This window comes from Bos grunniens, chromosome 26 (assembly GCF_055505025.1).
Source record: "Bos grunniens cultivar Pamir isolate PY7600 chromosome 26, Bosgru_T2T1.0, whole genome shotgun sequence".
Lineage (NCBI taxonomy): Eukaryota > Metazoa > Chordata > Mammalia > Artiodactyla > Bovidae > Bos > Bos grunniens.
The window spans coordinates 17,535,567-17,560,087 of record NC_141190.1 but is presented as its reverse complement, the minus strand read 5'-3'; the positions used below and the strand labels follow the sequence as shown (position 1 = coordinate 17,560,087).

Sequence of the window (24,521 nt, the reverse complement as noted above, 5' to 3'; positions counted from 1 at the left end):
CAGAGTCTTTTCAAATGAGTCAACTCTGCATCAGGTGGCCAAAGTATTGGAGTGTCAGCTTCAACATCAATCCTTCCAATGAACATCCAGGACTGATCTCCTTTAGGATGGACTGGTTGGATCTCCTTGCAGTCCAAGGGACTCTCAAGAGTCTTCTCCAACACCACAGTTCAAAAGCATCAATTCTTCGGTGCTCAGCCTTCTTCACAGTCCAACTCTCACATCGATACATGACTACTGGAAAAACCATAGCCTTGACTAGATGGACCTTTGTGGACAAAGTAATGTCTCTGTTTTCTAATATGCTAATAGGTTGGTCATAACTTTCCTTCTAAGGAGTAAGCGTCTTTTAATTTAATGGCTGCAATCACCATCTGCAGTGATTTTGGAGCCCCCCAAAATAAAGTCAGCCACTGTTTCCACTGTTTTCCCATCTATTTGCCATGAAGTGATGGGACCAGATGCTATGATCTTCATTTTCTGAATGTTGAGCTTTAAGCCAACTTTTCACTCTTCTCTTTCACTTTCATCAAGAGGCTCTTTAGTTCTTCTTCACTTTCTGCCATAAGGGTCGTGTCATCTGCATATCTGAGGTTATTGATATTTCTCTTGGCAATCTTGATTCCAGCTTGTGCTTCTTCCAGCCCAGTGTTTCTCATAATGTACTCTGATCATTATCCAGGTGTAAAGGTTTTAAATTGAAAGTATATCAAGGTGGCCTGAGGTTAAGATGGTGGAATAGAAGGACAACGAGTTCACTTCCCCTTAGGTACACATTGAAAATACATTGACCTGTGGAGCAGTCTCATTGAAAACACCTGAAGAGTGTCAGAAAGTCTCTTATACAATCAAGGCTGTAAAGAAGGGTCCCTACTAAGTTAGGTCAGTGTGAAGAGAATCAGGACCTGTCCCTCTAGGAGGGGACACAGAAGAGGAGGGGATTACATGGGCTCAGAGAGAGAGAGAGCTTCCCTCTGGAGGGAACAGATTGAACCACATATGGGCATCCCAGTCCTTGGGTCTGACACCAGGAAGAGTCCCCTTAGCTGGTTTGAAAACCAGTGGACTAACAGGAGGGCTTTAAGAAACCTAGACTCTGCTTGAGAAAAGTGCGCCTGTGCTGTTTACTACTGGAAATGGTGAAGGAGGCAGATTGCAACCATCCAGGACCCCAGTCAGTTTCTCATGACCACCCTAGCATGCCAAGCACCCACTCTGGCACCTCTACCCCTAGTGCAGCTGCCCACTAGGGCGAAGGCTGCTGTACTAAGGCGAGTGGGCAGTTGTGGAAAACAGAGTTGTGGAAAACAGAGCTGGGATCTGCATCTGAACGGGGCTTATATTCTCAAATATAAAAAAGAAAAACTACTACTTTATTCTGTTACTTGATTGATTGGTTATTGCACTTTGAATAAAATATGACCTCTTTACCACGGCCTGTGTGATCTGGTCCTTGTCTGCCTCTCCAACCTTATGGGCTACTACTCCTTCTCCACGTGAGTCTTTTTCTGGGCTAGAGGGCTTTGTAATCATAGGTCTCCTCTGCCTGAAATGCTTTTGCTAAAAGTCTTTGCATGATTGGCTTCCTCTTAACTATGGAAGCCACAGATGCCTAATCCAATAGCCACCCTCCTCTCTTCCTCACCAAGAGAATACTGATTTTATTGGGAGAGCAATGGGTCTATTTAAAAGACTTGATCTCCAGCCTCTTTTGTGGCTAGGAGTGATGCAATTCTGGCCAATAAGATGTAAGTAGAAGTTAATAGGCACAGTCTCCTAGAAAACTTTTTAAAAGAGCTAAACCAGCTGCCTCTTCTACCTCCTCCCTCCCTGTCTGCGTTTTCTTAATGAAAATGACTGTAAGGTTAGAGCCTCTGTGGTTCCCGGGTCAGCAGACTCAATATCACCTGGGAACTTGTTACAAATGCAAATTCTCAGGCCCCACCCCAGATCTCAGGGAATCAGTGACTCTGAAGGTCAGGCCCAGAGAAGTGTGTTTCAACAAACTCTTCAGGTGATTCCTCTGCATTCTGAAGTTTGAGAGCCACTGAGGAAGAAGACAGAAGTTTCCTTACAGATGGTGACAAAGATGGATGAAGGCTAATGTACTTCTGGCATCACAGAGCTACTGCACTAGAATTGGGCTGCCTCCTTTGCACTTGACAGTTCTATAATCCCTATTTGATTACGTTACTGTGATTAGGTTTCTGTTCCTTGCAACTGAATGCAATTCTAACTGATAAATCATCTTTTAAATCTCAGCTCAAAACGTTCTCTCTGTGGAGAGGCCTCCTTCCACTACTCTGCTTATACTCTCCATCCCCATCAAAGTCCTTCTCCATTACACCAACATTTTTGTTTACTTTATAGCACTCATTATACCCTGGAATTATCTCACCTTCTTACTGTTTATTTGCTTATGATCTGTTTTCCTTGTAAGAATGTCTTCACACTGTCCTCTAGCACATACTGAAGTGTCTGGTACATAATGGACGCTTTGTAATTATTTGTGGATGAGGTTGCAAAGAGTCAGACACAACTGAGTGACTGAAGAACAAAAAATTTAAAAATTATACATTACATCTAATATGTACTTTTAAAACAGTCAAATGAAAAAACATAGTTCATTACAATCATACAACTTTTAGGAAAATTTTTGAGAAATACATACACATATTTTAAAATGAATACAATACAGAATATAATGCACACTTGCCTATGAACATTTTCCACCTTACTCTTAAGTGCTCTATCAATTCTAAAACTACAAACAAAATTAACAAAATAGCTATGTAAACATTCAGCATGGCACAGAAATGAATTGCATGAGTTCAGCCTTTATTTGGCAAACTTGTCTTTCCACAGATATCATTTTGTGCTACCCCAATTGATGTGGGAAACTTATTAATAACAAAACCTCCTACAGCATTTAAACACAAACATTCAAATAAAAACAATTCTGATCATTTTTCTGATGCATGCCAGAAGACATACATAACAAAGTGTTAACCTTGCAGGAAAAACATTCTCTTTACCTACATACCCTTTCTTTCTAGTAATCTTGAGTTTGGTCTGAGACTAACATCCTGCAAATAAATGAGGTCTTCTCTGGCCTCTGCAGGTATATTGGGAGAGGGGATTTAGGTTGAGGGTTCCCTGAGGATGAATTTGGGGTTTTTGCTCTCTGCTTCTCTGGGAGTGATTCAAGGAGCCCCAGTGCTACTACAGTGGGAGAAGTGAAGCTTCTTTTTCTTACTTTAACCTCATATAAAATTGCTCTCATAAACCTTTGGAAATCTATCCTTTGATTAAAAAATAAGTTGTTATGTAACATTTAAATAAACTATTTGAACACTTTTCTCAATGAAGTACAGAACAACCAAATACAATAAAGTACAGTGTTTTCTACTTATATCCCTATCCACTCTTTCTTGAGGCCCTGGAGGGGTCTCCTTGGGGCACCATTGTAAAAGAAAAGCAGCAGAAAGTGCCAGAGGCAGAATGGGGAGCTGCTCATTAAGTTAAAGAGGACTCTGAGATTCGGGTAAGACCTTTATCTCCCTTTCTCACAAAATTAGGAAAGAATTTAGGTAGTGTTTCCTGAGAGTCCCTTCTAAATACTTGGAGGTGAAATGACTTTAGGTCAGTAGTATATAAAGAGAAAACTTTTAAGAAGCCCTCAGAAGCTGTCCTTAACCCAACATGGCATATTTCCTTCTTATTCTTAACCAGTGAAATAATCTTTTATCTCATGGGTTTCTTTTTTTTTTTTTTTTTTAATCTCATGGGTTTCTATTTGAATAACTCCTGCCTGGAATTCCATCAGAACCATCATCAAAGTTATCAGTCTCACTTTAGTAATGACAGCATTCTGTAAGGCAGGGTTCTTATTCTTAACTGGTTAAGAGAATTGCCTGGGAAGCTTGTTTTAAATAATGTAGGTTCTTGAGCTGTACTCTCAGAGATCCTGATTCAGTAGGTCCTGGATGGGATGTGGGAACTTGCATTTTCAATAGGGCTTTCCAAGTGATTTTGATGGAGGTGGTGGGACCCCCCCCCCCCCCCAATTAGAGCAACACTGGCTTTACAGAGAGGCCAGAATTGCTTCTTTCCCAGAATAAACCTACTGTAGACAGTGACCCCAGGAGCCAGACTTTCCAAAGGGTCCTCCTTGATGAGGTCTCTGATGAGGAGGTCATTTATACTTGTCTCCAGAAACTCAGGCAGTGAGTCTTGTCCCCTACTCTATAAGTGAGCCAAAAATTGGACTCACGTTTGTCTGGAATTGAGGATAAACAGAAAAATCCCAAGCATCAGAAACATCTGTCTTCTGGTTGGGGGCCCATGTACCATCTTCTCCTTCTATCTTTTTCCTTTTCACTGATGTCGAGCTAATGAAGCCAAATAGACCCATACAGATAATATGTTGTTTGGGTAGGGGTGAATGTACACAGCTAGAGCAAATTCTGTCTGTGGAAATTCAGAAGAATGAATTCCAGTTTGATACACAGCATCAATGACTGACTGTACATCAGTGTATGGCATCTGGATAGGAAATCCTGTGACCTGGACCAAAGACAATAATACATAAACCCACAGTACAATCATGTAGGTGGTTGGGAATTACTGTATGAAAAGAGATTACAGAAGCCTCAAAGAAATGGAAGTCATAAAATAATAATAATAATAGTTATCATTTTGTGGGTGTTTACCAAGTTCTAGGGGACTTCCTGGTTGGCTCAGCAGTAAAGAATTTGCCTGTGACAAGAAGACACAGGAGACACCACAGGTTCACTCCCTGGGCCGGGAAGATCCCTTGGAGGAGGGCATGGCAACCCACTCCAGCGTTCTTTGCCTCAGAGAATCCCATGCAGAGGAGCCTGGCAGGCTCCAGTTCATAGGGTCACACAGACTTGGACACAACTGAAGTGATTGAGAAAGTACTATGTTCTAGGCACAGTGCTAAATACTTCACATATATGATTAATCCTCAAACAACCCTTTGAGGCAGGTTTTGCTATAACCCCACTTTATAGAAAGAGCAGCAGAGCCAGGTCTGTCTAATGCCAGAGGCTACACATTTAACATTCCACATACCTGCACTTTTTCTGCAATGACAAAGTGCCAACAAGGAAAATTCTTGGTCATATAAATGATTTAACAGAGCATTTTGGAAGAATTTATTTCACATTGATTTACTTTATATTTATTGGTATCTATGACAGGATTGGAGAAGGCAATGGCACCCCACTCCAGTACTCTTGCCTGGAGAATCCCATGGATGGAGGAGCCTGGTAGGCTGCAGTCCATGGGGTCGCTAGGAGTCGGACACAACTGAGCAACTTCACTTTCACTTTTCACTTTCATGCATTGGAGAAGGAAATGGAAACCCACTCCAGTGTTCTTGCCTGGAGAATCCCAGGGATGGGGGAGCCTGGTGGGCTGCCGTCTCTGGGGTCGCACAGAGTCGGACACGACTGAAGCGACGCAGCAGCAGCAGCATGACAGGATTGGGCTTCCCTGGTGGCTCAGCTGGTAAAGAATCCTCCCGCAATGTGGGAGACCTGGGTTCAGTGCCTGGGTTGGGAAGATCCCCTGGAGAAGGGAACAGCTACCTAGTCCAGTATTCTGGCCTGGAGAATTCCATGGACAGTATAGTCCATGGGGTGGCAAAGTGTTGGACATGACTGCAGGACTTCCACTTTCATTTCCTCTGATGACAGGATTAAAGGATATGGGACATGGGTCTCATGTAAAATTACCTATTAAAGAATTTACAAAGGACAATTATAAGCTGCTTTCAAGCCTCAGATTGATTACTTTTCTGATCTTTAAATCTCTTCACGTGCTCTTCCCTTGTGACTGCATAGTACACTATCCTTCCCTAGTTTACTTAATAAATTACACTGCAGTTACATATTTTCTGATCTAACAAGACCACTGTCTCTGTGAATGCTCAAAATGTTATCTGTCTCACTTACTGTCATAACCTCAAGTGAATGGCACAATGATTGCCACATGGAATACAAATAATAGTTAACATTTAGTAAGTGTTGGGTGCTATGGTTAAGCAACTCAATCCTCACCACAACCACAAAATACCTAACTATTTTTATCTTTGTTTATCTTGTGCAATAGGGTAAGAACGTATAAAGAAGTTGAGTAATTTGGTCAAAGTTAGTGAGTGGTTGAGCCAGGATTTGAACCCAAGCTGCAGGATTCAGTCTAGATTTATGAATCTGTGTTATTAAACAGCAGATAATTTTACAAAGGAACTCTAAGTTTAAAACCTTGTCTTATACTTAATAATACTTTGCTTATCTATTTACCCCCTAATTCAATTAAAAAGAAAGCAAAACAAAACAACTACCTCCCTATTCATGAATAGTGCCTGCAGACCCCTCCCTGGCAGCCTAAGTATCAACTTTCAACAAATAGCTTCCTTTCTTCTTCCCAAGGCTTTCTCTCGGGGACATTTTCTGATCTCCAAGATGGAAGGGGGAAGGAATATCACTCTTGGGAGGCTGGGGCTTCCAAAAACTACTCCAACAATTCATAGGCAAGAGGAGGTGAGAGGATTCTCAGAACTCAGGATTCTCAGAACTCAGGGGAAGAAAAGAAGGACTTTACACCAAATGCCTACCATGTTTGATTATGGACTTGAGTTTGATAGGCCTTTTTACATGAAGGATGATGTCAAATGTGCTGGTGAATATACGAAAGGAGGTTAAAACAGAAGTCCAGGCTATGATGTATAAATTTGAGAATACTTTCCATATGGAAGGTATTAAAGTTTGCCTGAAGTCCTCTTGCCAGAACCAAGGATAGGGAATCCATCCTATTACTACCATCTAGAGATCATTTCTTAGTTTTTTAGTTGCAAGTAATTTCCTTTTGGGCATCTCTTTCCAAAGTTTGTGGTTTGTGTATCATAAAACTGATTCCAAGAAAATGTCATGCAATCTGGTCACAGTACTAGTTATTCACTACATTTGAAAAGTCTCAGTCTAAACATAAGTGGATTTTAATGACATACCATGTATAACATGAAGGTGAAGTGAAAGTCGCTCAGTTGTGTCTGACTCTTTGCGACCCCATGGGCTATACAGTCCATGGAAGTCTCCAGGCCAGAATACTGGAGTGGGTAGCCTTTCCCATCTCCAGGGGATCTTCCCAACCCAGGGATCGAACCCAGGCCTCCCTCATTGCAGGCGGATTCTTTACTAGCTGAGCTACAAGGGAAGCCCAATGATCAAGATAAAAGATATCTCAGGGGTTTTTAAGATTACGATCATCTGGCAATTAACATCATAGGTAAAACAAATGTCATTAATGCATTAAATCATATACAAACCCAATAAAATTGTAGTAGTCTTTCAAATTCACTCTCTTCTTCAGATGAAACAAAGCTTCCAGTACCAAGTTCTAACTTAGGAAGAATCTGTCGTAAAATGAAAGTACACTGTCTATTCCAACGTGTCGGCTGTTTAGGCCGCCATTCCATTATTTTACACTTCAGAGTTCTTTCGATCCTAAGGTAAGAATGCACAGATCATTTTATGATAAATTACAACTCATGTAATAAATGTGAAAAAAAGTTTTGTCACGTTTACTCAAGTATGAGAATAATACTTTGGGGTAATGCCCTGGGGGTTTCTTGCATTAGTAAGAATGCAACGGTCATCTTACGATAAAATACAACTCATTTAATAAATGCGAAACAAAAGAGTTTTGTTGCATTTACTCAAGTATGAGAATGCTATTTTGTGGGGATTTCCCTGGTGGTCCAGTGATTAAGAATCTACCTTGCAATGCAAGGGATGCAGGTTCAATCCCTGGTCAAGGAACTAAGTAAAATGAGTAAGATGCCCGAGCGCTCTGGAGCCCGTGTGCTAATACTAGAGAGGCCGTGTGCTGCAACCAAAGATCCTGGATGACCCAACTCATGCTGCGACTAGGACCCCACACAGCCAAATAAATACAATAAATTTTTAAAATACATAGTCATTCACAATTTAAAACAATGATACATTTTTGATGTAGGAGAAAACCAGACCTCCATGGTGAGGGATATCTGCCATCAACCATATTAATCTGGTTTGGGAGAGATCAGGCTCTTGCTTGGCTTGAGGAAGCAAGATGCTTCCTGGGGTAGCCAGCAATTAGTTCTCAAAGACACTTCTTTCTTCCAGTTCCCTGTGTGTAGATAGCTGCCTACTAGGTGTGATTTGCTACCATCTGATTACTGGGTTGGCATTCTTGTTCTCCAAGACCCTCCTCTGACAAAAGATGTCTTGTTTCCAAGAAATGCTTTATAAAAATCCAGGTATCTTGTCTGGGGTAGCGTTAGCAGGAATGGGGTTATTAGATCAGTTAATCCAGCAAGTGGAATTGGGAGGAAATGAGACACTGGGCTGATCAGTATGATGATCAGTTTCCCCTCATCTGATCATTCCCCCCAAATGTATGCTCTACGCGAGCAGGGAGTTTCACCTACCTACCCCGCCTCTGAAACAGTGCCTGCTGAGGAACTGTTCCAGGGAGGAAGTAGAGCCCAGTTGAGCTGGTTGGTGGAAAGCCTTTTCTCTGCAGAGGATTATTGTGTGCTGGGCCTCTCCTTTTGGCTGAGTCTAATAAAGTAAGTGGTTCTGAGTTTGCAAAGAGTCTCAGTCATGGCTACACACCAGAATCACCTATAGGATTCTATCAAAATACTGCACTATCCTCCAGATAGTGGCTCAACAGCTCTGATCTTGGACTCTGGCACCTATATTTAGTTCCAGAAGCAATTCTGATGAAAACTAAAAGTTGGAGACAATTTCCTAGTGCATTTCTTCCTTTTATTTTTTTTGGTTAAGAGCTGGGGAAGAAGAAGGGGAGTAAGAGGTGGGGGTCATGTGCTAGTGAGAAAAGGGAGTGGCAAAATGCTTTTTGTCCTTTTCTGTTTTGATTAGTTGGTAGCGGCTTACATGCCAGCCTGCTGTGTCAGCATGAGTCACTGGAAGTAGTCAGATCTAGAAGCTTCTGACATATCTGGAGTAGGAGCAAGGTCTGCTGCGAAGGCTGTGACACTTTGGGCTTGACTGAGCAACTCCTCCGGGTGTGTGTGTGTGTGTGTGTGTGGAGTATGTGTATGCGGGTGGCTACCAGGGACAGTACTGATATTTCTACTACCAGCTCAGATGTTTTGACCATACCCCCGTTGTTCTTTCAAGAAGTGTTAGCTATAAGGCTCAACAGGTGTCTGTGTTGAGAACTTCCCAATAGCAGCCCACAATGTTGTCCAGATGCAACTGTATTTAACTTGGCATGTTTTTTCAAGGAGTATTGTGGATAGTAGAGGGGCTGATTTTTTTTTACACAAGGGCCAAGAGGCAGATGACTCAATGGAACTATTAAATCTCCATTTCACGCTTCTGTTGCTGAGTCTAATGGGTATTTTGAGAGACTGGGTAACAGGACTGAAGGGTGGCTGAATGGGAGATTAGGGAGAAAACATGATAATCATAGCATATAAATAGAGATCATACCTGTTCTTTAGATCTTCTACCATGCTCTTATTAGTATCAGAATAAATTATTTCTTCAGGCTGAAATACAGAAACCTGAAAGTGAGAAAAGATTCTAGGGAGGCCATCTTGATATCAGTCACCCCTTGGAGTGCTGATCATAATGCGGGCGGGCAACCTAAACCTGTCTCATGTGGCAGAAACACTCAATAATAGGGGCACAAAGCTAACACAGATCACAGCGTTTCCTTTGACTTTAATACTACTTCACCAGGGCAGGAAAGGGGAACTGGATTTACGAAAGATATTTCTCATGAGATAGATCTGCTGTTTGTTTATTCAAATAAGAACTTGGCATACTTATTCATTCCATCAGACAATCCTTGGAAGCTGTACTGGTCTCATCCACTTATTAACTGTGACCTTGGAGAAATTACCTAACCGCTTGGAGTCTCGGTTACCACATCTTCTAAAGAGGGACAGTAAGAGCATCTACTTCCCTGGGGTCATGCGAAGATTTTAAAATAAAGGCACATATTGCTCAACTAAGGTCAGATATTACTCTTCTAACATGGTTTATCATCCTCCTTTCAGCAGGCAGGAGCCAGGTCTCCATGTTCACAGGTGTGCATGCGCACATACGCAAGCATACACACAGAGTCCATTTCAGTCTCTGCTGTCTTCAAGTCTTTGCTTCAGGCACCCCAGCAACAGCAGAGAGCAAGGCTCTACTGTGTTTCCCCATGTTGCTCGGCTGAGCCGGATTTTCTGGGACAAGGAGAGGACTTCTCCAACCCCCTCCCTCCTACCCAAATGCCCTGCAGGGCTCACATAGACAAGAATGGAGGAGTGGGACTGGGTTTAGAGAGTCTTTACTTTGAATATTTATGAGCTGAGAAATAGAGGCTCTGTAGAGACAGGGACAGATGCTTCCCCCTCGTGAGTGTAAGGGAGGAAACATTTGGGGGACTCTAGGTCTCAGAAAATTTCAGGGGTGATTTGAGGAGGCTCAGTCTACCATGTCCTGATCTAAGTCAGTGGCTCCCAATATGTGATGCCCCCCTCAGCAAAATGTTGCTGAGTCAGCAGCCTCAGACCTACTGACTCAGAAAATGTGAGGGTACAGCCAAGCACATTGCTTTTTAACAAGCCCTCTAGAGGATTATGATGGTTGGAGAACCACTAGATTAGAGAACATGCTCAGACACAGTGAATTGCCCAGAGTAGACCATGGCATAAGATGAAATACTGGAGAAAGTAAAGTCTAAAACCCAGCATCATCTTGCAGAGGTCACCAACTATTGCAGACAGGGCAGGTAACCAAATCCCGACTGCTGTCCTCAATTACTGTCTGCCCCAAAACACTGCCCTGCGCCCCTAACCCGGCAACTCCTGTGGATCAGTTAGACCACCTTCAGGCCTGAAAAGGAGGCCTGGGTTATGTCGACCCAATAAGTTTATGGAGTGTTAGTCTATTTCCCATTAGGGCAAAGGCCCCTTGCAGGGAATTCATAACCTTTAAAACTTGAAGAGGACTTCCCTGTTAACTCCATTTCTCTCACACACACTCAAATTTATGTTCTCAATTGTGATTAACAGAAAAAAACAAAAAACAAAAAACAACCCAGCATTCACTACAGACGGTGGTTTATTCTGGTATGTGTGTGACAAGGCAGAGGATCAAGGGCCACTGGCCCACAGGGAAGAAATCAGTAAAGATGAAAGTCAAATGCAACTATGAGTTTTCTGTTTAATTACTCAACTTGACAAAAGGTTTAGTTTCCACTCTCAGTCAGAGTGGCTTTTAAAAATACAATTTTGATTACGGCAGCCCTTGCCCTGGTGATGCTGAATAAAGAATAAATGCCAAAATCCTGACCAGGACCTCAGCTCATCTCCGCTCACCCCCTGGTAGCAGCCAAGCTGACCTTTCAGCTCTGTGACAGACACTTGGCCCTGCAGGTCTTCATCTGCCTGCAACGCAGGAGACCTGAGTTCAATCCCTGGGTCAGAAAGATCTCCTGGAGAAGGTCATGGCAACCCACTCCAGTATCCTTGCCTGGAGAATCCCATGGACAGAGAAGCCTGGCAGACTACAGTCCATAGGGTTGCAAAGAGTCGGACATGACCAAGCGACTAACACACAAACAGCAGGTCTTCAAGCCTGCTGTTTCCGCTTTGTGCTGGGACTATTCTCTTCACTAATCTTCATCTAGACCAGCTCCTGCTGCTCACCCCTCTCCACTGTGCTGCTGGTCATCACTTTTTTCCCCAGGAAGCCCCTGAAGCTCCCCTTCCCCTCAGGTTTCCTGCTGTGTGCTCCCCAAAGCACATTCATTTCTTCTTAGTGGTATTTATCTCTCTCTACTCCAAGTGCTTGTTTCCTTCTGTTTCCCTTTCTAGAACACAAGCTCCAAGAATACGGTTGCTGTTCAGTTGCTCAGTTGTGTCCAACTCTTTGCACCCCCATGGACTGCAGCATGCCAGGCTTTCCTGTCCTTCACCATCTCTCAGAGTTTGCTCAAACTCATGTCCATTGAGTTGATGATGCCATCCAACCATCTCTGTTGCCCCCTTCTCCTCTAGCTCTCAATCTTTCCCAACATCAAACTCTTTTTCCTTGTGGTACCTATACCTAACACAGTGCTGACCCACTGCAGCACTCAATAAATGTTACCTGAATTAATAAGAGAATGATTAAAAGAAACAAAAATTCTCATCTCTGAATATACTGTTCTCCCCCTAGGAGGCTGCAACCAAATGCTTTGGTCACAACTTTGGGATGGGCAAGCAAGGCATTGTGTGGGTGCTGTAAATGTGGCCTGCTCAACAGAGATAAGCACATTTCCCCTTAACTTAAAATGACTTTACAGATGTACAAATGCTTGCATCTGCAAGGAAAATGTTTAGAAGAATACACAAGAAACTACTAACTGTGGTTATTTCTTAGAGCGTGGGGGGAAAGTGCTAAAGAGGGAAGAAACTCTTCATTTTATATACTTGGGTACTGTTTGATTTCTTTTCCCCCACAACCACCATTCCTTCTTTTTGATATTGTGAACTATGCCAAACATACAGATAAAGCACTAAGAATAAAGTAATGAACATCCACCCAACATACATACCCATACATACCACCTAGCCATATGTAACCTTTGTATTCCTCCGTATTTGTTTTAGATTGTTCCAAAAGATGTAGGAACTTGCTGGTGATCCAGTGGCTAAGACTCTGCCCTCCCAATACAAGGAGCCTGGGATCAATCCCTGGCCAGGGAACTAGATCCATATGCACAGCCAAATAAATAAATGTAAAGATGTAAAACATTTTTTTTTTGAAAAAGATGTAAAACATTACAGATAGACTTAAAGTACTCTATATACTGTTCCCTGATCTCATTCCCCTCTTTTCTCTCTCCAAAGGTAACCTTTACCCTAAATTTGATGTTTATCATTCTCATGCAAGCTTTTATACTATCACTATGTATCTATGGGCTTCCCTGATAGTTCAGATGGTATTCTTTCTGCCTGCCAAGCAGAAAACACTAGCACAATACCTGGGTTGGAAAGACCACCTGGAATAGGAAATGGTAACCCACTCCAGCATTCTTGCCAGGAGAAATCCATGGACAGAGGAGCCTGCAGGGCTACAGTCCATTGGGTCACAAAGAGTTGGACATGACTGAGCAACTAGCAATTTCACTTATATATCTGTATATATAAACACATATTTTTCAAACTTCATATATATGTGTCATTTCACATCTTCTTTACTTTGCTCAACATTATATTTTTTATATTCACTCACGTTGATACAACAGCTCTAGGTCAGTGGTCCTCAACTGTGGCTACATGTGGGAGTCACTTGGGGAGCTTTAAGTAACACCAATGTGTGGGCTCTTCACTCAGAGATTCTGATGTCATGGATGTACAGTCAAGTTGAGAGCTACAGTAAATTAGTTTCATATATTCTTTTTTACTACTGTATAGAAGATTTTGGGTTTCTCTGGTGACTTAGTAAAGAATCTGCTTGCAATGCAGGAGACCTGGGTTTGATCCCTGGGTCAGGAAGAGCCCCTGGAGAAGGGAATGGCAACCCACTCTAGTATTCTTGTCTGGAGAATTCCATGGACAGAGGAGCCTGGTGGGCTATAATGTATGGGGTCGCAAAGAGTCGGACATGACAGAGTGATGTACACATACATACATATAAGATTTCATAGTGTGGGTTCTTGACAACTTATGTGCCCATTTTCTGGTTTATAAATTGTCTCCTTTTTTTTTTTTCTATTTCAAGCAATTCAGTAATGACTATTGTTGTGCTCATCTCTCTGTGCTAGGGTACATACTTAGAAGTTGAATTGGTGGATCAAAGGTTGAGGTTTTTCAACTTTACCAGCCTTACCATATTGATTTTCAAAGAGTTTATAGCAATTTACACTCCCACTGTTTCTCAGCCTGTTTGCCAATATTTGATGTGATCACACTTAAAAAAATGTTTCCCAATCTTATACATGTGAAATCATGTTTTGTTTTAAATTATATTTCCCTCAGTACAAGTGAGGTTGAGCTCTGGAGTTTCTGCTTCTATGAATTGTCTTCTTCCTATTTTTCCAATGTTCTTTTCCTTATCCCCCCTCTCTTTCTTCCTCTGGGTCATAGCTCCCAGTTTTTGAATCTTGCAATTGCCTGCACATTGACATACCATGGCTGTCAATCCAGAAATGGCTGTTGAAATGAAATTTGGGTGTCTTCCCAAAGTGATACTGAGCACACCACAGATTCCCTGGCCAAGTCATCTGGTGGTTAGATTGGTTCCTGATGCTCTGATCTGTACTTTGGTCTCTTACCTCCTGAGCTCCAGGTAATGGGTTTACAGCTTACCTTTCTCATCTTCTCTCAAGAGGAGCAAAGTAGGGAAGCTCCATCACAGTACTGGCTTCAAAAAGTGAGACTGGCTCTGGTTTCCTGGATTTCATGACTCATTTTTAGACTTTGCTCCCATCCTCTTTGGGCCCTGCTCACCGATGGTGTTTCTGTCCTATTTCTATTCCATGAGATACACATCATGGTTCAGAGCCCAGATAAGCCTTTTGTTTTTCAATTTGTATACTTTATTATTGTCATGGATGTGTAGTAGAAGTGCAAGGTCAAAGTGAGAACTTATTACACCATCTGGACATTATATTTTCTGTTTCATGATGAACACTTTAAAATTTTTCCTCTAAAACCTAAATTCACAATTAAGATGATGCCTTCTTCTCAATTCTTCTTTTGCAAGTAGAGGAAAAGGACCAGAGTAGCCCAAAGTCAGGCTGGATGGCAGAGAAAACTGGGTTTTATTGATATTGATAAACCATTCAATAAGCAATCAGCTATATTAATGTAACAATTGCTGGCACAACTCTAAGGTCGGAACCAGTGGTAACTTTCATAGAGACACACCTGGAAAAGTGTGATTTACCTGAATGCTTTGTGTTTTTGTTCCTTGATAATTTTTTGGAAGCAATTGTTTCCAGAAACTTTCCTTTGAATAGTCAAAATACACAGCCATTGGTGAATTATTCTGCTGAAGATTAAACCAGACCTATTAAAACATCAACAAAGAATCAACACAGGCCCATGGGAGTACGAAGCCCATTGTGGGTTACGGTCTTACTACCCAGTGAAGTGGCAGAAGCCAAGGACAGCTCTGAGGCAGGAGGCACAGACAATTCCAGGGGCATGTGAACACGAGACTGCTCACTGGTTCTCAGCCTTGGAGGCGCTACAGAATCACCTCAAGGAGCTTTGGGGATAGAGGATTTCCCTGGCCCCACATCCCAGGGATTCTAATTGAACATCTATGGTTTCTTCAGCGTTTCCACATGATTCTAATATATAGTCAGGGTGGAGAGCCACAAGTTGGACTCCTGAGGAGAGAACTCAAGATCTTCCCTCCTCACCCAACACACTTACGTTTTCACCATCAAACAAACAATCTACACCTTGTAACGGACAAAATGGGTCGAACTGCTTATGACACCGTCCAGTTAATGGATTCCAAAGCAAATATTCATCAGTTTCCTGAGTTAATACATACGCCACGTGCCCCTGTCCGAAGAAAGAGTTAAAATTATTTTTGGTGGATGATTGATTTAACTAATTTTTGTATTGGAAATTGTAGTGTAAGCATATGCTATCTCTGACTTTTTACAGATAATATTATCAGTCACCTTATAGATTCTTTATTCTGTATGATTTATGTATTTATTGGCCATGCTGCACGGCTTGTGGGCTCTCCATTCCCTGACCAGGGATTGAACTCGGGCCACAGCAGCGAAAGCCCAGAATCATAACCACTATGTCATCAGGAAACTCCCTGGTATCTCTGATCTTTTAAAAGCCTTTTTTAGAATATTAAAAAAAAAAAAATAGAATATTTACAATTTTTTTGAAAAGGGAAAAACCAAAGCAATAGAAATCCGCAGGCCCAAGCTATCATGAGGGTTCAAATGAGAGAACTTATGAGCCAGTGTTGCCACCCTCATAGCAACAAAATATGTTGTTCTGATGAAATCAGTGTATGAAGAACATTTCCCAATAGCTAGTGCTAATGCGTAGGGGTACTTTTGTATAACTCACACAAAGGTGGTATATGGATTAGCCCTGCTGGCAATGGCACCCCACTCCAGTACTTTTGCCTAGAAAATCCCATGGATGGAGGAGCCTGGTAGGCTGCAGTTCATGGGGTCGCTAGAGTCGGACAAGACTGAGCGACTTCACTTTCACTTTTCACTTTCATGCATTGGAGAAGGAAATGGCAACCCACTCCAGTGTTCTTGCCTGGAGAATCCCAGGGAGAGGAAGCCTGGTTGGCTGCCGTCTATGGGGTCGCACAGAGTCGGACACGACTGAAGCGATGCAGCAGCAGCAGCAGCAAGCAGAATATACTTAAGAGATCAAGAGTGAACACCATGGAGAGTTATGGTGTTAGTCCAAGGCTCTGAAAAGCTAGGTAAAGTTAAAAAGCCATCAAATTAATTTTGAGAACAAGATCTAGAATTAGAGGCCAGAGAGAAATTAAACAGAAAATCATTTGAGGAATAAAAGTAGTCACTATGTTACAATTTTGCTCTGCACATACTTTTGAAGTGTAAACCTTTCTTATTTAGCAAAAAATAAAAATCTCGGGTAATGATAATAACTGCTTAACATTTATCATTTATGTACCCCAGGTTCGTACTCAGTGCTCATGCTAATTCTACTTAATTTCTCACTTTAATTAATTCCAAATTCTGTGAGGTAGGTATGATTATCATGCCCACCTTTCACATGAAGAATAAGAGGTTAACAACATGTCTAGGGTAACAGTAAATAGCATTATTCCTTTGAGCGGGGGCTTCCCTTGTGGCTCAGCTGGTAAAGAATCCGCCTGCAATGTGGGAGACCTGGGTTCAATCTCTGGGTTGGGAAGATCCCCTGGAGGAGGGAAAGGCTACCCACTCCAGTATTCTGGCCTGGAGAATTCCATGGAATGTATAGTCCATGGGGTTGCAAAGAGTCGGACACAACTGAGCGACTTTCACTTTCACTTTGACAGGGCAGATAAATGAGGCTCAGAGAAATAAATAATGCTGAGATCATACAGTTAGTAAATATTATTAGTGAAGTGAAAGTTGCTCAGTCGTGTCTGACTCTTTGTGACCCCATGGACTGTAGCCCACTAGGCTCCTCTGTCCATGGGATTTCCCAAGCAAAGAGGCTTCACCTCAACCACACAGCCAAGGTGAAACGTATAGGTAAGTGCTGCCACCCAGTGTGGACTCACAGGTACAAATACAAGTGTTTGTTAAAATATTGTTCACTGTTTACTGCCATCTAGTGGTGCTCAAAGCTACAGCGGAGCGATCACATGGGAATTAGCCATAGGTTTTGGACAGGGTAAAGCATCTGTCTACAATGCGGAAGACCCGGGTTCGATCCCTGGGTTGGGAAGATCCCCTGGAGAAGGAAATGGCAATCCACTCCAGTACTATTGCCTGGAAAATCCCATGGACAGAGGAACCTGGTAGGCTACAGTCCATGGGATCGCAAAGAGTCGGACACAACTGAGCGACTTCACTTCACTTTGGACAGGGAGGCCTGGCGTGCAATTCATGGGGTCGCAAAGAGTCGGACACGACTGAGCGACTGAACTGAACTTTCAGCTAACAAACAGGACACAGAAATAATAAGTTTTGGAAAGGAAATACAGAGAAATAAATGATCGTGACAAAAAAAATCTGGAAGTTTTAAATGCTTATCAATATGTTCATATTATTGAATAGAAATAGAGTCCTAATAAGGCAGCTTTCTGGAGGTTTGAATACAGGAGTATATAATTAAGTTGTACAAATTAGTGAATTTCTGGCCCATTTCTTGCACAATTAAAATTTGAGCAGTGAAAAATAGGAGAGGTACATCTTAATTATCTTAAAATATAATTCTAGGAACATATAAAGATGATGATGGTGAAGATGGTTAACAACCACTACATAACTATTACTACAATAACTATTACTACATCACCTACCACCATCACTTATTGAGCATTTTCCATAAACCAGGTGCTGCTCTCAGTGTCATATATTTACTACATAATTTAGTATTTCTAGTAACCCCATGTTGTTCAGTCGCTAAGTCATGTCCAACTCTTTGCGACCGCATGAACTACATACAGCATGCCAGGTTCCTCTCTCCTCCACCATCTTCCTCTCTCCTCCACCATCTTCCAGGGTTTGCTCAAACTCGTGTCCATTGTATCAGTGATGCCACCCAACCATCTCATTCTCTGCCACCCTCTTCTCCTTTTGCTCTCAATCTTTCCCAGCATCAGGGTCTTTTCCATGAGTCAGCTCTTCACATCAGGTTGCCAAAGTATGGGAGCTTCAGCTTCCGCATCATTCCTTCCAGTTAATATTCAGGGTTGATTTCTTTTAGGATTGACTAGTTTGATCTCCTTGTAGTCCAAGGGACTCTCAAGAGTCTTCTCCAGCACCACAATTCAAAAGCAAGACTTCTTCAGCGCTCAGTATTCTTTATGGTCCAACTCTCACATCTGTACATGACTACTGGAAAAACCATAGCTTTGACTATACAGACCTTTGTTGGCAAAGCAATATCTCTGCTTTTTAATACACTGTCTAGGTCTGTCATAGCTTTCCTTCCAAGAAGGAGCAAGCGTCTTTTAATTTCATGGTTGCAGTCACTGTCCACAATGATTTTGGAGCCCAAGGAAGAAAATCTGTCACTGCTTCCACTTTTTCCCCATCTATTCTCCATGAAGTATTGGGTCTGGATGCCATGATCTTAGTTTTTTAACATGGAGTTTCAGGTCAGCTTTTTCACTCTTCTCTTTCACCATCATCAAGAGGCTCTTTAGTTCCTCTTCACTTTCTGCCATTAGAGTGGCATTATCTGGATATCTGAGGTTGTTGATATTTCTCCCAGTAATCTTGAATCCAGCCTGTGATTCATCCAGTCTGGCATTTTGCATGATGTACTCAGGCACAGAAGTTAAATAAGCAGGGGGACAATATACAGCCATGTCATATTTCTTTCCCAGTTTTGTACCAGTCAATTGTTCCATGTCCAGTTCTAATGCTGCTTCTTGACCCACATACAGGTTTCTCAGGAAACAAGTAAAATGGTCTGGTATTCCCATCTCTAAGAGTTTTCTGCATTTGGCTGTGATCCACACAGACAAAGGCTTTAGCATTGTCAATGAAGCAAAGTAGATGTTTTCCTGGAACTCCCTTGCTTTCTCCATGATCCAACAAATGTTGGCAGTTTGATCTCTGGTTCCTCTGCCTCTTTGAAACCCAGCTTGTACATTGGGAAGTTCTCAGTTCACACAATGCTGAAGCATAGCTTGAAGGATTTTGAGCATAACCTTGCTAGCATGTGAAATGAGCACAATTTTACAGTAGTTTGAACATTCTTTGGCATTGTCCCTCTTTGGGATTGGAATGAAAACAGACCTTTTCCAGTCCTGTGGTCATTGCTGAGTTTTCCAAATTTGCTGCCATGAAGTAGCACTATTATTTGTACTACTTTACAAAGAAGAAAAACAAAAGGAAGTCATTCTTTACATTGTGGAAGTTTTGATGATACAACATTATTCTCCTAAGTAAATATTTGTTTGCCTATGAAATTTCCTAATTAATTTGTTAAAAAATGGAAACTTGGAGTTGAAGTCTTTAAAACTTGCAACTGAAAGCTAATTAGTTTTGTTTACACTATTTAAATATTAAGTCCAACACTTACTTCCAACACTGAGGTTCCTAGAAGGACCAAAGCTTTCTTCCCAAAATATAGGAAGAAATTACAGAGAAGTATGGCATGCTCCTCCTTGTTTCCAATAGCTAAACTGATGCAGCGCTAAGGTGAGACAAAAGCAACAAGGACGGGAAAAAAAAAAAAAGGAAGGGAGGGGAGGAGAGAGAGTTGAGTAGTGCAAACATCCAACAGATTCAGGGCCCCTCCACGCCCTTACACACACATTTTTGCCAGGTCACTAAGATGACTGCAAAGTCTAAAACTCTGACACACTTTTCCTGTTAAAACTTTAGGGCATTAGAAAGAGAGAACATTGACCTGGAACATAAGGGTCACCTTTATTATGGGACAATTAATGTGGATACTGTGTGATTCAATAATTTTATCATCCAAAATGAGGCAGGCTTTTTTTGGGGGGGACAAATACCCTGGGAAAACAGGGATGAGCACCAAAGAATAAATGCTTTTAAACTGTGATGTGGGAGAAGACTCTTGAGAGTCCCTTGGACAGTAAGGAGATCAAACCAGTCAATCCTAAAGGAAATCAATCCTGAATATTCATTGGAAGGACTGATTCTGAAGCTGAAGCTCCAATATTTTGGCCACCTGATGTGAAGAGCTGATTCACTGGAAGAGACCCTGATACTGGGAAAGATTGAAGTCAGGAGAAGGGGACAAAAGAGGATGAGATGGTGGGATGGCATCACTGACTCAATGCACATGAGTTTAAGCAAACTCCAGGAGATGGTGATGGACAGGGAAGCCTGGTGTGCTGCAGTCTGTGCGGTCACAAAAAGTTGAACATGACTCAGTGACTGAATAACAAAATTGGCTAGTATTTTAAGGAACTTCATCTGATAGGAAATCACACCTGTTTTTGGAGGAAAGTATCCTTTGGTCAATGGAGTCACTCTCTGCCCTGTTCCAATACAATGCTCTCAACTTAGAAGAGATCTGAGTTGGAGCCAAATCAAGAAAATGATGGAAACTTCCTTAACTGAAAGACCTGAACAGCAGGGGTAGGTGTAATCAAATGCAGAGTGCCTAGTAAAGCAGTTGTAGCAGAAGAGAAAAAGCACAGAAGAGGTGGCAGACCAGTGGCCTATGATTTAGCTCCAGTCTATAGGTGTGTTTTGCTTGGCCCCAAAATGCTTTTAAAAATTGGAAGATCACACATACAACTCTGAATTTCTAGATTCTCTTGAAGAATCAAAGGATCTAACAAAATATATGGGCCCAAATGTTCATACGGCAATAATGTGTTGCTGCTGAGTAGCAGCTGTAACATGCAGACTCGGCTGCACCATTTAGACTGGACACGTGCTTCCAATTCATTAGTCCCAGAGAAAGGGCTGTGGTGGCCAGGGAGCTTGGGGAGGGGGAGCTCAGGAGCTCTCAGAGTGACTATTTACCAGTCAGTCTGGAAGCATTTCAATGGTTGTTTTTTTTTTTTTCAGTTGAATTTTGTAATTTCCCCAGTTTATTTGAGAACAATTTTTTCTGACATATATTCATATGAATTTTAGATTAGTTATTTCAAAGTGTGCACAAATTATGTATATTTCCCTATAACCAGGCACTGACAAAACAATACTTAATATATTGATATTTAAGCATTCCAACTAAAAGGACTTTTTCCAACTTAATACTTTTCCCACACAAGGTGATCTGTAATTGACATTCAGGCAATTGTACGCATGTAGAAGCAGACACAGTCCCCAGCTGACCATAATACAAACCAGCACACACGTCCTTCTCCTGGATATAACTACATTTCCAGAGGCAAAGGGGTTCCAATGGGAACACATAAGGTGACTTCCTTATGAAACGAACCACACAGACACAAACTAAGAAGGAGTGAAGGTGCTGAGGAGGAGTCCCACGACCCTCGCTCCTTCCTGTCCTGAGAGTGCGCGCCTGGCAGCTCACCGCCGCTGCTGGGCACCGGGCCGTGGAGAGGCGGTGCGGCAGGGCCCGTCCACAGCGGGGGGGCAGCGCAGGCCCCCGGGGGCGTCTCACTTCCCTTCACGATGGTCTACTGTGCTGCTCCACTATTTCGACTGTTCCACTGTTTTTGTAACTGGGGCATAGTGGGAGGTTTAGCTAGTCTAAGGAACTCTTACCCCACATAAAGATTTTTTATTTACTCTTTCGCCAAACACAAAGACTGATTTCCATCTACAATTATTTTTTCAGGTAAGAAACAGTGAGTCAACTGAAGAGAGGGCTGCGGCCTTGGCTTGGAACGGTGACACTGTTGACACTGGACACATGGCCTGGGGGGACGAGCCTGGGCCACAGCGGGACGGCCGGTCAGTGCACCTTCTCCAGGAAGGCCCTGCAGCACCGCACGCACTGCTGGTAGACGGTCTCAAAGTCGGCGTCGTTGCCATAATAGGGATCTTCAATGATAAGTTGTTTTTGTGGATCATAGCTCCCGAGCAGTTTGATTTTCGCTCTGCAGTTTTTAACTTGATTACTTTTTCTATTCAAATCTCTCAGATTGCTCTCATCCATACATAGTATATAATCAAAAGTGACAAAGTCTTCTTTGGTAACCTGTCTTGCTTTATGGGCTGTGTTAATGCCATGATTTCTTAGGCAGCTCACAGCTCTTGGGTCTGGTGACCGGCCCACGTTCCAGTCAGAAACAGCGCCACTGTCAATGATCCAATTATCTGAAATGTTTTGATCAGTTACAAGTTTCCTGAAAACCGCTTCTGCGATGGGCGATCGACAGATGTTACCCAGACACACGAACAGCACCGACTTGGTCACCTGCTCAGCCATCTTCCCCCATTTCAATGGTTTAACAACAGATGTGGCCACATCAGTACGCACTGGCTGGATGTGATAGTGAGGGATAGAGGTTAGGAAGAATGGTAACACGGCTCTTCTGAACGATACGTGTGATGAACAGGAGAATTAAGAGCAGAACATGAGTAGTCTTCAATGTCAGGCTAAGGAGGTTCCCCTGACTGCATCTCTTAAGAGAAGGAGGGAATGAATGAGAGTAGGTAACTAACATTGGAAAAGACTCTGAAGCTGGGAAAGATGGAAGGTGAAAAGAGAAGACAGCGGCAGAGGATGAGGTAGTTAGCACGATAGCATCACCAGCTCAAAAGACATGAATCTGAGCAAACTCAGGAGATTGTGAAGGATAGAGAAGCCTGGTTGCTGCAGTCCAGGGGGTTGCAAAGAACCGGACACGACTTAGCGTCTAACAACAACAAGGTAACTAACATACTGTGTTCTAGCTGCCTGTCCTTTCAAAATCCCTGTATGACACAGATGAGGAAAGTGAGGTCTAATGAAGCTAAATAACTTAAGTCACACAGGTATCAGGTGGTTGAAGTAGGATTTGAACCAAGTTTTGTTCAAAGACTGTATGTTGGGTAGAGGAAATAACTCCTGTGACGATTTAATTAGTCATTCACTCAGGGACATCCCAAGTCCAGAGTTCATGGCAATGGGAAGACAGCAGCCAAAAGGAAGCCTGTGCCGGTGGTGACCTGTTGATTATGAGTACTGTGTGGCTTGGAGGGCACTTGGAAGCACTGGTATTTGCCAGAATGGTTATTTTTATAGTTATTTTTAGCTACTTTAGAGGCTATCTTTCAGTGTTCTGCAGGATTGTAACACATTCTGATTAGTTTGAAGAGTCTCAGAGAGTCTAGAGTAAAATTCAAAAACTCTTTGAGTTTTACCAGATTTGAATCACTGGGTCCTGAAACAAACCACATGCTTGTGTCTCTTTTATTCTTATTTAGCAGAAGGCAGGGTAACTGACCTATTAAATTAGTCCTGTGCTCTCTAAATCCTTTTCAGCCTCAAATCCAGCCTCTAAACATTCTAGATAAGTGCAAATTTGCCTTTTCATTCAAGGAGATTAAACTTGGGATGTATATGTATAGTGTGTGAGTACAAGGCCAGTGTATAATCAACTAAATATAATTTAAGGTGAAATGGAAAAAGTTAGGCAATCTAATTAGGACTGCCAGATTTTGGGGGGAGGGATGGGATGCCTAAAGCAATTTAAATTTCAAATAAATAGTTTTTAGTTTAAATATGTCCCAAATATTGCATGGCAACCAGTCTAAATACAATTTTAATCCAAGTGCCAAGGAAGCTCTTCATTCAGATATGGGAAAACTGGGGAAAGCTTCTGGGAAATGATGGTATTTCCCCTAGATTTCAGGGTCTAACCACCTCTATAGTGAACAAGGCATATTTCATATTTCTCTCTGGAGAATGTCATAATATTGTACTCCTGGAATTCCTGCTTAATCTGAATATTATGAGCTACTTAAAGAGTTGAACAAGATTTTTGGTCTTTAAGAATTATTTTATGGGTTGTTACAGAGCTGAATGAAAACAGTGTATTAAATTATCAAATGTCTTCAAATTGCGTAAGGAAAGCTACTACATAAGTGCATAATATTTTTGAATATTTCTTTACAAGAAAAGCAAACATTATACATTTAAATTGTAAATTGTAATTGCTTACCTCTGATGTCATCCATATATCAAAACCATCATTTTCATCCAGTGCCTCAGGCATAATAGGAATCAAAGATACAAAGTGAGCAACAAGGTCCTAAAATAATATTAACTAAGATTTATTAAGAACATACTATATGTCCATCACCAAGCACAGTGCTTTACATGCATTGTCACCAAATTTAGTACATCCTACAAGCCTTTGAAATGCACACTA

At 41.9% G+C, this 24,521-nt stretch overlaps 1 protein-coding gene across 7 annotated transcripts in view; it reads right to left on the bottom strand.

The window, feature by feature from the left end:
- Positions 1–2,544: 2,544 nt before the first annotated feature.
- CC2D2B (coiled-coil and C2 domain containing 2B) overlaps positions 2,545–24,521 on the bottom strand; it is a 108,097-nt gene continuing 86,120 nt past the window's right edge. For 3 of the 7 annotated variants that reach the window (XM_086378883.1, XM_086378886.1, XM_086378887.1), the window contains 2 exons: positions 24,312–24,401; positions 21,924–22,648 (listed from right to left, as the gene is read on the bottom strand). In XM_086378883.1, coding sequence (XP_086235009.1) covers positions 22,118–22,648; positions 24,312–24,401 — 621 coding nt within the window. In that variant the 3' untranslated portion in view covers positions 21,924–22,117. Of the gene's footprint in view, positions 4,567–7,354; positions 7,533–9,530; positions 9,590–14,969; positions 15,093–15,463; positions 15,599–19,792; positions 19,907–21,923; positions 22,649–24,311; positions 24,402–24,521 lie in introns of those variants that run through there. The other 4 variants (XM_086378885.1, XM_086378888.1, XM_086378889.1 and 1 more) reach the window with 3 other exon arrangements.